General features: G+C 46.0%; 1 protein-coding gene across 2 annotated transcripts in view; it reads right to left on the reverse strand.

The window, feature by feature from the left end:
• The window catches only part of mfhas1 (malignant fibrous histiocytoma amplified sequence 1), a 26,653-nt gene that overhangs the window by 8,413 nt on the left and 740 nt on the right, over positions 1-17,500 (reverse strand). For both annotated transcript variants that reach the window (XM_041970130.1, XM_041970129.1), the window contains exon 1: positions 14,884-17,500. This exon is cut by the window's right edge and continues 740 nt beyond it. In XM_041970130.1, the coding sequence (XP_041826064.1) occupies positions 14,884-17,500 (2,617 nt within the window). The remainder of the gene's footprint in view (positions 1-14,883) is intronic.

Genomic DNA, 17,500 nt, shown 5'->3' on the forward strand with positions numbered 1-17,500 from the left:
AGATGAGGTAGTTGGTAGATGAGTTAGCGGGTAGATGAGTTAATGAGTAGATGAGTTAATGAGTAGATGAGTTAAAGAGTAGATGAGTTAAAGAGTAGATGAGTTAATGAGTAGATGAGTTAAAGAGTAGATGAGTTAATGAGTAGATGAGTTAATGACTAGATGAGATGAAGAGTTAATGAGTAGATAAGTTAATGAGTAGATGAGTTAAAGAGTAGATGAGTTAAAGAGTAGATGAGTTAAAGAGTAGATGAGTTAATGAGTAGATGAGGTAGTTGGTAGATGAGTTAGCGGGTAGATTAGTTAATGAGTAGATGAGTTAAAGAGTAGATGAGTTAAAGAGTAGATGAGTTAATGAGTAGATGAGTTAATGAGTAGATGAGTTAAAGAGTAGATCAGTTAATGAGTAGATGAGTTAATGAGTAGATGAGTTAGCGGGTAGATGAGTTAATGAGTAGATGAGTTAATGAGTAGATGAGTTAAAGAGTAGATGAGTTAAAGAGTAGATGAGTTAATGAGTAGATGAGTTAATGAGTAGATGAGATAGTTGGTAGATGAGTTAATGAGTAGATGAGTTAATGACTAGATGAGTTAAAGAGTAGATCAGTTAAAGAGTAGATGAGTTAATGAGTAGATGAGGTAGTTGGCAGATGAGTTAGCGGGTAGATGAGTTAAAGAGTAGATGAGTTAATGAGTAGATGAGTTAAAGAGTAGATGAGTAGATCAGTTAAAGAGTAGATGAGTTAATGAGTAGATGAGGTAGTTGGCAGATGAGTTAGCGGGTAGATGAGTTAAAGAGTAGATGAGTTAATGAGTAGATGAGTTAAAGAGTAGATGAGTTAATGAGTAGATGAGTTAATGACTAGATGAGTTGAAGAGTTAATGAGTAGATAAGTTAATGAGTAGATGAGTTAAAGAGTAGATGAGTTAAAGAGTAGATCAGTTAAAGAGTAGATGAGTTAATGAGTAGATGAGGTAGTTGGTAGATGAGTTAGCGGGTAGATTAGTTAATGAGTAGATGAGTTAAAGAGTAGATGAGTTAAAGAGTAGATGAGTTAATGAGTAGATGAGTTAATGACTAGATGAGTTAAAGAGTAGATGAGTTAAAGAGTAGATGAGTTAATGAGTAGATAAGTTAATGAGTAGATGAGTTAAAGAGTAGATGAGTTAAAGAGTAGATGAGTTAATGAGTAGATGAGGTAGTTGGCAGATGAGTTAGCGGGTAGATGAGTTAAAGAGTAGATGAGTTAATGAGTAGATGAGTTAATGACTAGATGAGTTGAAGAGTTAATGAGTAGATAAGTTAATGAGTAGATGAGTTAAAGAGTAGATCAGTTAAAGAGTAGATGAGTTAATGAGTAGATGAGGTAGTTGGTAGATGAGTTAGCGGATAGATGAGTTAATGAGTAGATGAGTTAAAGAGTAGATGAGTTAAAGAGTAGATCAGTTAAAGAGTAGATGAGTTAATGAGTAGATGAGTTAAAGAGTAGATGAGTTAAAGAGTAGATGAGTTAATGAGTAGATGAGTTAATGACTAGATGAGTTAAAGAGTAGATCAGTTAAAGAGTAGATGAGTTAATGAGTAGATGAGGTAGTTGGCAGATGAGTTAGCGGGTAGATGAGTTAAAGAGTAGATGAGTTAATGAGTAGATGAGTTAAAGAGTAGATGAGTTAATGAGTAGATGAGTTAATGACTAGATGAGTTGAAGAGTTAATGAGTAGATAAGTTAATGAGTAGATGAGTTAAAGAGTAGATGAGTTAAAGAGTAGATCAGTTAAAGAGTAGATGAGTTAATGAGTAGATGAGGTAGTTGGTAGATGAGTTAGCGGGTAGATTAGTTAATGAGTAGATGAGTTAAAGAGTAGATGAGTTAAAGAGTAGATGAGTTAATGAGTAGATGAGTTAATGACTAGATGAGTTAAAGAGTAGATCAGTTAAAGAGTAGATGAGTTAATGAGTAGATGAGATAGTTGGTAGATGAGTTAATGAGTAGATGAGTTAAAGAGTAGATGAGTTAATGACTAGATGAGTTAAAGAGTAGATGAGTTAATGACTAGATGAGTTAATGAGTTAATGAGTAGATGAGTTAATGAGTAGATGAGTTAAAGAGTAGATGAGTTAATGAGTAGATGAGTTAAAGAGTTAATGAGTAGATGAGTTAATGAGTAGATGAGTTAAAGAGTAGATGAGTTAATGAGTAGATGAGTTAAAGAGTAGATGAGTTAAAGAGTAGATGAGTTAATGAGTAGATGAGGTAGTTGGTAGATGAGTTAGCGGGTAGATGAGTTAATGAGTAGATGAGTTAATGAGTAGATGAGTTAAAGAGTAGATGAGTTAAAGAGTAGATGAGTTAATGAGTAGATGAGTTAATGACTAGATGAGTTAAAGAGTAGATGAGTTAATGACTAGATAAGTTAATGAGTAGATGAGTTAAAGAGTAGATGAGTTAAAGAGTAGATGTGTTAATGAGTAGATGAGGTAGTTGGCAGATGAGTTAGCGGGTAGATGAGTTAAAGAGTAGATGAGTTAATGAGTAGATGAGTTAAAGAGTAGATGAGTTAATGAGTAGATGAGTTAATGACTAGATGAGTTGAAGAGTTAATGAGTAGATAAGTTAATGAGTCGATGAGTTAAAGAGTAGATCAGTTAAAGAGTAGATGAGTTAATGAGTAGATGAGGTAGTTGGTAGATGAGTTAGCGGATAGATGAGTTAATGAGTAGATGAGTTAAAGAGTAGATGAGTTAAAGAGTAGATCAGTTAAAGAGTAGATGAGTTAATGAGTAGATGAGGTAGTTGGTAGATGAGTTAGCGAATAGATGAGTTAATGAGTAGATGAGTTAAAGAGTAGATGAGTTAAAGAGTAGATCAGTTAAAGAGTAGATGAGTTAATGAGTAGATGAGGTAGTTGGTAGATGAGTTAGCGGGTAGATGAGTTAATGAGTAGATGAGTTAATGAGTAGATGAGTTAAAGAGTAGATGAGTTAAAGAGTAGATGAGTTAATGAGTAGATGAGTTAATGACTAGATGAGTTAAAGAGTAGATCAGTTAAAGAGTAGATGAGTTAATGAGTAGATGAGGTAGTTGGCAGATGAGTTAGCGGGTAGATGAGTTAAAGAGTAGATGAGTTAATGAGTAGATGAGTTAAAGAGTAGATGAGTTAATGAGTAGATGAGTTAATGACTAGATGAGTTGAAGAGTTAATGAGTAGATAAGTTAATGAGTAGATGAGTTAAAGAGTAGATGAGTTAAAGAGTAGATCAGTTAAAGAGTAGATGAGTTAATGAGTAGATGAGGTAGTTGGTAGATGAGTTAGCGGGTAGATTAGTTAATGAGTAGATGAGTTAAAGAGTAGATGAGTTAAAGAGTAGATGAGTTAATGAGTAGATGAGTTAATGACTAGATGAGTTAAAGAGTAGATCAGTTAAAGAGTAGAGGAGTTAATGAGTAGATGAGGTAGTTGGTAGATGAGTTAGCGGATAGATGAGTTAATGAGTAGATGAGTTAAAGAGTAGATGAGTTAAAGAGTAGATGAAGTAGTTGGTAGATGAGTTAGCGGGTAGATGAGTTAATGAGTAGATGAGTTAAAGAGTAGATGAGTTAAAGAGTAGATGAGTTAAAGAGTAGATGAAGTAGTTGGTAGATGAGTTAGCAGGTAGATGAGTTAATGAGTAGATGAGTTAAAGAGTAGATGAGTTAAAGAGTAGATGAAGTAGTTGGTAGATGAGTTAGCAGGTAGATGAGTTAATGAGTAGATCAGTTAAAGAGTAGATGAGTTAAAGAGTAGATGAAGTAGTTGGTAGATGAGTTAGCGGGTAGACGAGTTAATGAGTAGATGAATTAAAGAGTAGATGAGTTAAAGAGTAGATGAAGTAGTTGGTAGATGAGTTAGCGGGTAGATGAGTTAATGAGTAGATGAGTTAAAGAGTAGATGAGTTAAAGAGTAGATGAAGTAGTTGGTAGATGAGTTAACGATGAGATTAACCCGAAATGCTGGCAGAGGAAAGAGCTGAGCTCAGAGAGACAAAAACAAGCTGCTGCATCTGGAAACATGAAGGAAATAAAAGTCCAGGTCTGAAGGGACACATGGAGACTGGAATAGATCCGGGTCAGGGTCTGAATGGGCTGGGAAGCAAACAGTCCGGTCTCTGATTCTGGGTCCAATCCAACAGATGTGACCTTTACACCAGAAACTGGAGCACCGCCACCTCCCGGCTGCTCTGCAAATAGCTGCCATCTCAGGTTGCAGGTGTACATGGGTCCGTGGGTCTACATCTCCAGTGGATGAAGCAGGATGAGTGAAATGGAGCAGAACCAGTTTAGACCAGCTCCGTAACACCAGCAGATCCAGATACTGAAAAACTGCAAATCTTCTGACATCAGCAGCTGCAGAGGTCCAGCCTCAGGAATGTGGTGAAGAGGAGTCCAGGTCTCAGATCAGCGTCTGAACGTAGAGCCACAGGTCTGAACGTAGAGCCGCAGGTCTGAACGTAGAGCCGCAGGTCTGAACGTAGAGCAGCAGGTCTGAACGTAGAGCCGCAGGTCTGAACGTAGAGCCGCACGTCTGAACGTAAAGCAGCAGGTCTGAACGTAGAGCAGCAGGTCTGAACGTAGAGCCGCAGGTCTGAAAGTAGAGCCGCAGGTCTGAACGTAGAGCAGCAGGTCTGAACGTAGAGCAGCAGGTCTGAACGTGGAGCCGCAGGTCTGAACGTAGAGCCGCAGGTCTGAACGTAGAGCCGCAGGTCTGAACGTAGAGCAGCAGGTCTGAACGTAGAGCCGCAGGTCTGAACGTAGAGCCGCAGGTCTGAAAGTAGAGCCGCAGGTCTGAACGTAGAGCAGCAGGTTTGAACGTAGAGCAGCAGGTCTGAACGTAGAGCCGCAGGTCTGAAAGTAGAGCCGCAGGTCTGAACGTAGAGCCGCAGGTCTGAACGTAGAGCAGCAGGTCTGAACGTAGAGCCGCAGGTCTGAACGTAGAGCAGCAGGTCTGAACGTAGAGCCGCAGGTCTGAACGTAGAGGCGCAGGTCTGAACGTAGAGCCGCAGATCTGAACGTAGAGCCGCAGGTCTGAACGTAGAGCAGCAGGTCTGAACGTAGAGCAGCAGGTCTGAACGTAGAGCAGCAGGTCTGAAGGTAGAGCTGCAGGTCTAAACGAGAAATTTCTCTTACACACAAATCTGTGTATAAGCAGACTGCTAAATGAAGACCTGGTCACAGACGTGAACCTGAACTTGGAACGTTTGTGTTGGAGAAGATGAGCTGAGGAGTTCAGACCATCGTCAGGATTATGTAACAGCAGCTCAGGCAAACAGGAAGTTCAGGGTAACGACCGGCTGTGTTTCCAGAGCAGATGCAGTTAAGCTCTGAGCGGGATGAAGATCCAACCTCCTTCAGACAAGCGACCACATGCTGACCGAAGATCCAGGTTTATTTAAACCTGGCATGTTGTCTCAGGGTCCCACATACATGTGTTTACATGTTTACATGTGTTTCTCTGCTGTAAATAACCTGGAACTTCACCAGCAGCCTGAACGTCTGCAGCTGCTAACAGCTGGACACACAGACCCCCCACACACACACTCTGGATCATCATCAGCTGTTTCTGGGAATCTGGAAACTGGAGGAATGTGGAAGTTTCTGGAAGCTTAAATAAATATAAGCTGAAAGTTTCTGCTCGTAAACTTTTTCACAAGTTCAGCTCCTCAGAAATCTGCAGCTGAACTAAAAACCCTAAAAAAGGTCAGAAAACTTTCTGTATTTTCCAGCCAGCTGCACATGATAAATCAATCATCTCCGATTCGTTAAAACGTTGGAGATGACTGGCTTTTGACTTTCTTACAGTCGCATGGCCTTAGATATCTTACAGACCCTAAAAACAGCCGCCATCAAGCCGCTACTGAAAAAGAAAAACCTAGACTCGTCCCTCAGGAGCAGCTACAGGCCGATATCAAACCTTCCCTTTCTTAGTCAGGTTCTAGAAAAAGCTCTTCCTGCAGCTACACAACTTCCTGATACTAAATACCTGTTCTGATGTCGACCAGACAGGTTTTCGGCCACACCACAGCACTGAGATGCTCTAGTTCAGGTTTTTAATAACATCCGCCTGAGCACAGATAGCAGGAACATTTCAGTCCTGGTACTGCTGGATCTCAGTGCTGCATTAGACACGGTCCACCAGAACATCTCACTAGACCAGCTGGAAAACTGGGTCGGACTTTCTGACTCTGCAGTTAACTGGTTTGAGTCCTGTTTAAAAGACAGGGACTACTTTGTGTCTATAGGTAACTATAAATCTGAGCGAACCAAAATAACCTGTGGAGTTCCCCAAGGCTCCATCCTGGAGCCACTGCTGTTCAACATCTACATGCTGCCACTCGCTCACATTATGTAAACAACTAAACATGTTACCACATTTATGCTGATGACACACACATCTACATAACCATCTTACCAGGAGACCACAGTCCGATCCAGACGCTGATCACCTGCATGGATCAAATTAAAGATCGGATGGGCCAGAACTTCCTTCAGTTACATGAAGACTAAACTGACCTGACTGATTCAGACCTGGGAGTAGTCCTGGACTCAAACCTGGGAGTAGTCCTGGACTCATACCTGGGAGTAGTCCTGGACTCAGACCTGGGAGCAGTCCTGGTCTCAGACCTGGGAGTAATCCTGCACTCAGACCTGGGAGTAGTCCTGGACTCAGACCTGGGAGCAGTCCTTGTCTCAGACCTGGGAGTAATCCTGGACTCAGACCTGGAAGCAGTCCTGGTCTCAGACCTGGGAGTGATCCTGCACTCAGACCTGGGAGTAGCCATGGACTCAGACCTGGGAGCAGTCCTGGACTCATACCTGGGAGTAGTCCTGGACTCAGACCTGGGAGTAATCCTGGTCTCAGACCTGGGAGTAGTCCTGGACTCAGACCTGGGAGCAGTCCTGGTCTCAGACCTGGGAGTAATCCTGGTCTCAAACCTGGGAACAGTCCTGGACTCAGACCTGGGAGTAGTCCTGGACTCAGACCTGGGAGCAGTCCTGGTCTCAGACCTGGGAGTAATCCTGCACTCAGACCTGGGAGTAGTCCTGGACTCAGACCTGGGAGCAGTCCTGGACTCAGACCTGGATTTTAGCAGTTATATTAAGACAGCTGGCTTCCTGCTGTTAGTCCTGAATGGTTTAGGACCAGAATTCATTCAGGATCTTCTGGTTGGTTATGAACTAGATCCCTCAGGTCATCAGGGTCAGGTCTATTTTCTGTTCCCAGAGTCAGAACTAAACATGGAGAGGCAGCGTTCAGCTTTTATGCTCCTCACATGTGGAACAAACTCCCAGAAACCTGCAGGTCTGCTGACTCAGCAGTTTTACATCAGAGTTTTTTGTTTTTATGTAATTTCTTTTATTTAATTGAAAGTGTGTTTTAATGCTGTTGTTACTGCTTCCTGCCCCCGCTGTGATGTTTTAATGTTTTATGTAAAGCACTTTGAACGTCTACTACATGAAATGTGACGTACAGATAAACCTGCCTTGGCTTAGCAGCTCAGGTTTCATGATTTATTTGATTAATAACCTGCCAGTTCGAATGATCGGCTCAGCTGATCCATAAATGAAAAATGCTTCGTCTGCAAGAAAAAAAACAATAAATAAGTCAATTTTGTGTCCCTGAAAACACGTCTGCTGCCATGTTTGTTTCATGAAGCTGAGTTTGGCTTCTACATTCCTGGGGACTGCAGACTGAAGCGGAGCGGTTCTCTGTAGGCAGATAATAACAGGGTTTACTGGGTTTTCTGGGTTTCTGGGCCACGTGCTGACAAATTGCTAGCTGCATGTGGTGAGCACACATCAGCCCAACATCTCGCCGTGGCCTTGGCCTGAAAACCGCCTGATTTTAAACTAAAACTGATCAGATCCTGCAGAGTGAGGTCTGTCTGCAGGTAGAAACACCTCCCATCTGCTGACGAGGGGGAGGAAATCCTGGTTCCCGCCAGCCTGAGTCACATGTCTGACAGCAGATTACTGCAGGGTGATGTAACGGGATTGTCTTCCTCTGAGAGACGAGCTGGAACCACAAAGGCCTCCAACAACCAGAGAGGTCATCTCCTCCTGGGATCAACACAGAGCTCAGACATGTTCCAACAAGCTGCTGAGGGGAACAGAAAACACCAAGCCAGCTCTTCTAATCCCACAACAATGATGGGACACTACGGCAGGAGATCATGTGACTCAAAACAACAGCAGACCAGGCCCAGCCTTGAGTTTCAGGTCTAAAACAGTTCAGAGTTCCTCCTTCAGTGACTCAGAGAAGATAAACAGATCTGTTCAGACACGCCGCCCAGAAACTGAAACCAAATAAATCTCTTTCAGCCCAACAAAGTTTCAGATCTCAGTTCAACATTTTAGTTTAAACATTTCCCCTGAGAACGGTAATCCATCATCTTCATCCCGTCTCTTCTCTGAGATCTCCCCTAACGACGGTAATCCATCATCGTCTTCGTCCCGTCTCTTCTCTGAGATCTCCCCTAACGACGGTAATCCATCATCTTCATCCCGTCTCTTCTCTGAGATCTCCCCTAACGATTGTAATCCATCATCATCTTCCTCCCGTCTCTTCTCTGAGATCTCCCCTAACGACGGTAATCCACCATCATCTTCATCCCGTCTCTTCTCTGAGATCTCCCCTAACGACGGTAATCCATCATTGTCTTCGTCCCGTCTCTTCTCTGAGATCTCCCCTAACGACGGTAATCCACCATCATCTTCATCCCGTCTCTTCTCTGAGATCTCCCCTTACGCCGGTAATCCATCATCGTCTTCGTCCCGTCTCTTCTCTGAGATCTCCCCTAACGACGGTAATCCATCATCATCTTCGTCCCATCTCTTCTCTGAGACCTCCCCTAACGACGGTAATCCATCATCATCTTCATCCGTCTCTTCTCTGAGATCTCCCCTAACGACGGTAATCCATCATCATCTTCCTCCCGTCTCTTCTCTGAGATCTCCCCTAACGACGGTAATCCATCATCATCTTCCTCCCGTCTCTTCTCTGAGACCTCCCCTAACGACGGTAATCCATCATCATCTTCATCCATCTCTTCTCTGAGACCTCCCCTAATGACGGTAATCCATCATCATCTTCCTCCCGTCTCTTCTCTGAGATCTCCCCTAACGACGGTAATCCATCATCATCTTCGTCCCGTCTCTTCTCTGAGACCTCCCCTAACGACGGTAATTCATCATCATCTTCCTCCCGTCTCTTCTCTGAGATCTCCCCTAATGACGGTAATCCATCATCGTCTTCATCCCGTCTCTTCTCTGAGATCTCCCCTAACGACGGTAATTCATCATCATCTTCCTCCCGTCTCTTCTCTGAGATCTCCCCTAATGACGGTAATCCATCATCGTCTTCATCCCGTCTCTTCTCTGAGATCTCCCCTAACGATGGTAATCCATCATCGTCTTCATCCCGTCTCTTCTCTGAGATCTCCCCTAACGACAGTAATCCATCATCATCTTCCTCCCGTCTCTTCTCTGAGATCTCCCCTAACGACAGTAATCCATCATCATCTTCCTCCCGTCTCTTCTCTGAGATCTCCCCTAACGACAGTAATCCATCATCGTCTTCATCCCGTCTCTTCTCTGAGATCTCCCCTAACGACGGTAATCCATCATCGTATATTATTGAGTATTTTAGTCTGTCTGGTCTTTCTCTTTTCCGGACCTGGTCTGTGCCACTATACTTCCTGTTTTCCTCATGTCATTGGCTGCATGGTGGATCTGAGATGTGGACTGAGATCTTGAAGGAGACAGGATCTTATTATTATAACCTTTATTTGGCCAGAAAAGAAACTCGCTGTGATTAAAAATCTCTTTTGGACGAGACGGCAGACATGAAGGAGCTTCTGTTTCACAAGCAAAACTTGGTCTGAGGATCTGCTGCTGGCGCTTCAACAATGAATCTGTTGAGGGTGAAATCAGCTGATGGTCTCAGATGTGTGGTTTCTGTGTCTGTGACTCAGACCTGCTGATGCTGCAGAGTCAGAACTACCAGCTGGAACATCCTCAGATGAAGATCAGCTGATGATGACGACCTGGATCTCAGATCAGGAGAAAAGTTTCTTTCTGTGGCTGCAGACGAGGTTCTGAGTTTTACAGCCGGACCCAGCTGGGGTTTCCTTCAGAAACACCTGACGGAGCTGCAGGATGGATCAGGATCAGAGGGGATGGAAAACTGGAAACGATGCAGCAAAAACAGGACCAGTCCATCTGACCAGTTTACAACCCTCTGACCTTCACTGAGACACTGATGGATTCATGAAGGTCCAGAGAGTCCAGATCGATTCGAAGTTACAACCTGAAAACAATCCACATCTATTGATCTACTGATCCGAGTCCACAGATACAGTTTCCTGTTTACTGAACATGAAGGTAACTCACTGGAGTCGCTGGAGGATAAGATCGCTGAATGGCCAAAGCTTCGCATTTACACGTGAACATGTCCAGTCGTTCAGGTTCACATGTTCATCCAGCTCAGTGGGAAACATCATCAGCTGGGCTCCAAGTATTCATAATAAGCTCTTCAGCTGCTTAATTTATCTAATTATTCATCAGAAGTTTGACCCAAAAAAAAGATAAATAAAAATAAATAACTTCATCAAGTTTGGACATTTAGAAAAAAGGAAAATCCATAAAAATGTTTTAAAGCTGCTCAAAACAGAAAGAGGACTCAGACCTGGTTTCCTCGGTGGGACGTTAAACCAGTTCTGACCTTCCTGAGAAGACGAAGACCGACTGCTTCATCACTGTTTCTATTAAAAGGGAATAAATCATGTTTTTAACTAAAAACCAGTTTCATTCCACATGAAGGTTTTCCTTCTTCACAACCAGAGTCTCTTCTGACCACTAAAAACGTTTCATTCTGCCTGTTAGGAACAAACTGAGGGAACAACCAGGCAAACTGAAGTTTTATCTCACCTACTTTTTCTGCTCCTTTAAAGAGTAGAAGTTAAAATTAACATAAATGTTGACATGATTAAAAGAACCGTGGTTCATGTTTTTATCGTATCTCCAGCCTGCTGATGAGGGAAGCCGTGAAGCTGGTTTAGTAAAAGGTGTTCCCAGCAGGCTTCTGGCAGAGATTCCTCTGAACATCCTCCTCACAGCTGAAATGAAGCTGGAGGTGGAAACACGACTCAACTCGCTCTGACTGCTGCTGGGCTCCGATTCCTCTGCAGCAAACATCCGAATGACGGAGCTGCAGAGAAAACCTGAATGTCGATGGCCGGTATGATGTCACAGTTCTGCTGCATCACACTGCAACGCCTCGCCCAGCAATGCCCCCCCAATGCACCCCTGCTTCAACCCCCTGCTGCCATCCATTGTCCCTCCTCACACCCCCATTGTCCCCTCTGGGACCCTCAATCGCCCTGCATTACCCCCCATCACCCTGCATCGCCCCCTCATCACCCTCCATTACTCCCCATCATCCCTCTATTGACCCCCATCATCCCCCCATCGCCCTCCATTACCCCCCATCATCCCTCTATCGTCCTGCTTCGACCCAACTTGCTGCTCAGCTGCTGAATGTGAAGCTTTAATCCCAGAAAATCCTTTAACTGGATTAAGAGTCAGACTGAGATCCACAACAAGAGTGAAAGTGCTACACACACACACACACACACACACACACACACACGTGTCAGTTGTACAGTTAGTACAAACAAATAAAGCATCAACAGAAATATAATCTGGCTGTTTTATTGGGCTCATCAGGATGAGCATCGTTCGGTCCTCGTCGCAACATCTCTGTTAACATGTTGGTGGGACTGGACAGGGATAGTTAATGTCCTTTCTGAGGACTTTATCTTGGACTCAGAGACCTGAGATATGAGAGGAACCTGACAGACTATTAAATAAAACATCCTGCAGCCCCAGGACAGATCCAAACTAAGAGTCCTGAGCAGAGACTGAGAACTTTGAGCCTCACAGGGCTCCATCTCCTGCATGAGACAGCACCAGATCCAGATCATCTGAACAACACCAAACGTCCTCTTTAACCCTGAGGAGCTGGAAAGAAAGCCGAGGTCCGGAGTGTCTCTGCAGACATTAATCCCTCCCTGACAGCTCTGATGGGTCTGAGCCGTCAAGTCAGGATCAACCCTGCTTCTTCTATTTCTGTGTCCATCTAATTCGGGACCAACCTGAAACCTGTGAAGCTGGACGAAGGTCTTTACCATCAGCTGATCTCCAACGCAGGAGACACACACACACCAGAAACTGTCCAAACCAAAGCTCATTTTCTTTCAGCTATTTTCATTTCTGAAGTCATTTTACTTAAAAGAAAAAGTTTTAGTTTAAATCGTTGTTAGAAAAGTAACAGGACTCGTCCCAAAGCTCGTTCTGAGCTTCATTCATGGAGAATAATCCGGTTATTTCCACTTTTTATCTGAAGTCAAAGTTCATCATAAACTGGACATTATGCAGTAAAAGAATCCAGATGTTCAAGAAGAAACTTTTTGATAGTTTAAAGAGGTGAAGTCAGGAAGTTAAACCTGAACATGACCATGTGTTTGTGTATTTAAAAGCAGGAAATCCAGAACCCACCAGGGTTCTGTCTCCACAACCTGAGGACATGTGTTTAGTCTCTGTGGGTCTGAGCGGCACCAACAGGCTGCAGCCAGAAAAATCCAGACCATAAAAGGTCTGAAGAGGCAGATCTGCTGAGAGCTTCTCACAAACAAATTCTTTTCTTTTGTCTCTGCAGCTCGTCGTTCTCATCCCATTCAGCTTCCACCACATCTGCAGCTTTGACCCCAGTTACAACGCTCCCAGCCTCTAACGGGTCGGTCAGACCACCACACCTGCAGCTCGGTCCTGGATCCAAGCCCACAGCCAGATTGTGGATCTTCCTCTGAGGGGAGGAAATGACTCCACGACGGAGATAAACAGCTGAAGACGTTTCCTGATCTCTGGGATCTGAACGAGTCCTGCGGGAGGAATTTCTGTCTCTTATCAGCGACTGCGGCTATAAAACAACTCGTTAAACATCTTTTCAGCCAAAACGTTTGAAGCCGACGCCAACTTGTCACATCCTGCTCGTCTGCAGCAGATTCATTCATCTCTACGAGTCTGAAACGTCGTTTCATTTGGCTCCAAGCAGACAGAGAAAACCAAGGAAATTCTCCTTAAATAGTTCCTGGTACTTTAACACACTCTGATCCATAGAACTGGCCCCAGATTAGGACCTGATCTTAGACCCTTTTACACCAGTACTGGGAGAACAATATGATGCAAGGTTAAAAAAGGAAGTTTAGGATAAAAGTCAAACATTAACTCAGAGTCTAAATATCCAGGTGTGCCCCACTTCTCTGATTCTGCAGAGCAGACTGGATCTGGTCCACGTCCTGAACTGGTCTAACATCTGAGGTCTGTGCGCTCTGAAATAACAGCTGTGAAAACCTGAGCGACCCGGTCTGGAGCGCGTCAGCTTCTCCTTTAAACTGTGAGGAAGGAAACTGGGGTCAGACGGGAGCCCCCGGTTCCTCCCATCCACTGCATCACATGACGCCGTCCGGCAGCTGAGCGGTGAGCCAGCAGTGAAAACAGGTCAGCTGCAGCCACAAGCAGCAGCAGGATTATCCCAGTCCCTGAGGGGGGGGTCGCCTCCCTGCAGCCCCCTCCTGCCTGTCTAAGCTAACGTCAGCAGCTTTGTTCCGCGGCCGGAGTCTGGGTGTGGCTGGATGAGATTACTGAGAGCTGCAGAGGTAGCGTCCGTCCTGCATCAGCAGGGCCCACCCCCCGACCCTCAGGGACCCCTCCCACCTCGACTCGACATTAATCCTGTCTGCAGTTTGGTGATGAATCGACCAACAGAAATAAAACTGAACTTGGTAAAAAAGTCAGTTTGCTGGATTATTTCTCTCCTGTAATAACACCAGCAGGACAATATTTCAGGGGGGGTTGGTACATTTTCTGGGGGAGCAACCCCCACGTTCAGCTGTGCTGTTCACCTGCAGAAGCACCTGACGTTGTACCTGCTTTTAAAGGTAATAATACAACCACCAGGCTTCTTACAGCTGTGATGCTACAGCACATGAAATATTTTACATCTACATGAAGCTTTTTAGTCATTTTTAACCTTATTTTTATTTATTTTACCTATAATCTAAAACATTATAGCTCCATATTTATTCTATAAAAATCTAGCTCATATTTACCACTGAGTTAAAGTTATTACAATTATGTGTATATTAAACCATATCCATCTATCCTACCGTGCATGGCAGTGTGCTGGGTGTGCTGGGTGTACTGGCTGTACTGGGTGTGCTGGGTGTACTGGGTGTGCTGGGTGTACTGGGTTACTCCTTATGTCCATGGGAGTGGATCATTTGCTAATTTATCATCCTATATGCTAGAAACAGCTTTTAAACAGGCATCTGCTGACGTGGAGGCTACGCATGACACAGGGAGAAATCATCCAAACACACGTTTATTTATTTATTTATGACTAAAATCAAATCTAACTCATATTTAATGTTTATACTGAACTCAGTTTATCAGTTTGAGTTAAACGGTTTTCTGGTAAAGGAACCGTAGAAGCAAGACAAGCTGATAAAACATTACTGCTTAACGTAGAGCTGTGATGTTACTGCAACACATCGTTTAATGATTAAAATGTCTGAAAACTGAATTTAACATGGTAAAAACCTAAAGCCAGACTAGTCAGACCAGCATCCGCCTCAGGTTTTAGTGTTTCTAGTTCTTCTGATTTTATAACTGGTACAAACTGGGTTTTGTTTTGGATGAGTTTTATAGGATCAGAATAACCTGATGTGAGTTTAGGTGGAGGAGGGGCAGCTGGGTGAGACAGGAGGCCCAGGTGGAGAGCACTTACCTGGGAAGGCGTGTGGGCTTGACGACCCTCTCTTGAGGCACTTGGAGCAGAGGATGTAGACGGAGTAGTGCAGGCCAGGCCACTCCTGCAGCAGCGCGTTCAGCTCCTCCACCAGCGGCGTGACGGCCTGCCACGCAGTCCACATGTTGGGCAACGAGGCGTGGCTGGCGATGGACAGCGTCTCCTCCTGCAGCTTCCCCCTGGACGGCCGGTGGCTGATCACCACCGGGACCTTCCCCCGATAGGCCAAGATCTGATCCCTGCTGTCCGAGCGCTGGACCACATGGCCGTTGATCTGCACGCTGAAGCGGGCGAACAGGCCGGGGGGGAACAGGAAGGGGAAGCTGTACTGGACGTGGAGCTGCTCCACGGAGAAGAGGGGACTGACGGGGAGAGCGCTGCCTCCGGCAGTAGCCTCCACCCGTGCTTCCTGGCTGCTGACATAGCTGGGGAACTTGTACCAGACCGTGGCTCCGTTCAGGGGCTTGCTACGGGGTTTGTTGATACAGTAGCAGACCCCCATCTTCTCCAGGAGCTCCATGATGAGGTGGAGGTCCTGCTGGGTCTGGATAAGCGGCCTCAGGAGCAGCCGGATCACATTGGAGGGCAGAAGGCCGTGCTGGAGGAAGTCCTCAACGTGGTGCTGCAGGTGGGTGACCCTGAGGTTCTCGCCCTTCTCGTCTTCTATAACCAGACTCACCCTCCCCTTGTCCCCCCTCTCCCCCTCGGACAGCAGGCGGTCCAACAGAGTGGACTCGTCCCTCTGGAAGAAGACATTCAGAATTGCGATGAAGCGTGGAAGGTTGTGGAAAACGTACTCCTTCAGGGTCAAACTGTCCTCAAAGTAGAGCAGCTTCCCGCTCTCGTGCAGGTAGGACAAGGCGCTCTGCAGCCGGTCCTCGGTGAGTCCCGCCTGGAGGCCCAAACGGGCCGAGTTCCACCACGACAGCCACAGATCTTTGGACTTAAAGTGCAGCTCCTCCAGCATCTGCCAGGACTTGGGCAGCACGCGGTGGAGGTTGGGGAAGATGTCCCGGTGGTCTGCGACGGACATGAGCTTCTCCTGCAGCCGCCGGATGTTCCTCTGCATCTCCGTGCAGCTGACGCTCAGGACGGGGCACAGGATCTGCAGCCGGTGGTTCAGCATGTACTGCAGCTGGGCTTTCCGCCGCCTCAGGTTCCGGTCGCTGACACCGTAGAACAGCACGTGAGGGCTGGAGGTGCGGACGTTGAAGCCCTGCTCCAGGGCGTGGTCCACCTGCTGAGCCAGGCTCCTCAGGGTCTGGGTGTCCCTCTTCTCCTGCAGCCCAATCTGCTGGTGGATGTCCAGAGTTTTCTCCTCCAGCTCCGCCTCCGAACACAGGTCTGCGTGGGTGCCCACCAAGCACACCACGGCGTGGGGGACTTTGGCACAGAGCAGGTGGAGGAAATACCCCACGTGGGCGTAGAAGTTCTTGGGTGAGTATGTTTTGAGATTGAGGACAAGGATGAAGAGAGCACCGGGGGACAGAAAAAAGGGAGTGATGAGGTCGTAGTTTTGGTTTCCTGACAGATCGAACACCAGGAAGGTGAGATGGCGATCAGCATCCGCCACCCAGTTGGTGACTTCGATCCCTTTGCTTCCCTGGGCTCCTCGGACGTCCTGCTTGGTGCTCACCAAGCTCTGCCTCAGCCGGGTTTTCCCAGCAGCCTTCATCCCCATCAGGACCAGTTTGAGCCGCGGCTTCACGGCGTGCTGCGACTGGGCGAGCTCCTTCTGGTAGACGGCGATGTAAGGGATGCCCTTCATACACACCTCGTAGGGAGGCTGGATGAGCGGGTTATCCTTCACCTTCCAAATGTTCACTTTAGACAGTTTCCCAAAATGATCTGGAAGAATCGCTATTTGGTTACCCTGTAAAACCAGTTCCTCCAACTTCTCCAGCTCCACGATGGAGTCGGGCAGGTGTGTGATGCTGTTATTGTCCAACCAGAGGTTGACCAGCTTCACCAGCTGACCAATCTCCTCTGGAACATGAGTCAGTTTATTCCTGCTCAGGTAAAGTTCCTCCAACCCTGTGATGCTTAGAAGAACCTGGGGGAAGTTCTGGAACTCATTGGAGGATAAATTGATCATTTTCAGTCTCTGCAGGCAGCTGAATGCAGGCGGCAGCGAACTCAGGTGGTTCCCGTCCAGCATCAGGCTCTCCAGGCTGTGCAGGTGGCAGAAGGTGTCGGGTAAGGAGGACGTGTGAAGACTGCTGAGCCACAGGATTTTGGTGGACTTCAGCCTCGTGATGTCGGCTGGTAACACCTCAAACTTGTTCCCGGAGAGATCCAGCTCCTCCAGCTCCTTCAGGGCCAGGATCTCAGGGGGGAACTGGTTCAGCTTGTTGTGGTCTGCATCTAGCGTCCGCAGGCTGAGGAGGCCGGAGAAGGATCTGGGGAGGTTGTGCAGGTCGTTGAAGCTGATGTCCAGCTCCTCCAGGGACTGGAGCAGCCCAATCTGAGCTGGCAGGCTCTGGACTTTGTTGTGACTGATGCACAGCTTCTTCAGCCCCTTCAGCTGACCCACGCCTTCAGACAGGCTTCTCAGGCTGTTGTGGCTCATATCGAGCTCCACCAGCTGGCCCAGCTC

This window comes from Melanotaenia boesemani, chromosome 19 (assembly GCF_017639745.1).
Source record: "Melanotaenia boesemani isolate fMelBoe1 chromosome 19, fMelBoe1.pri, whole genome shotgun sequence".
In the NCBI taxonomy this organism is placed as follows: domain Eukaryota; kingdom Metazoa; phylum Chordata; class Actinopteri; order Atheriniformes; family Melanotaeniidae; genus Melanotaenia; species Melanotaenia boesemani.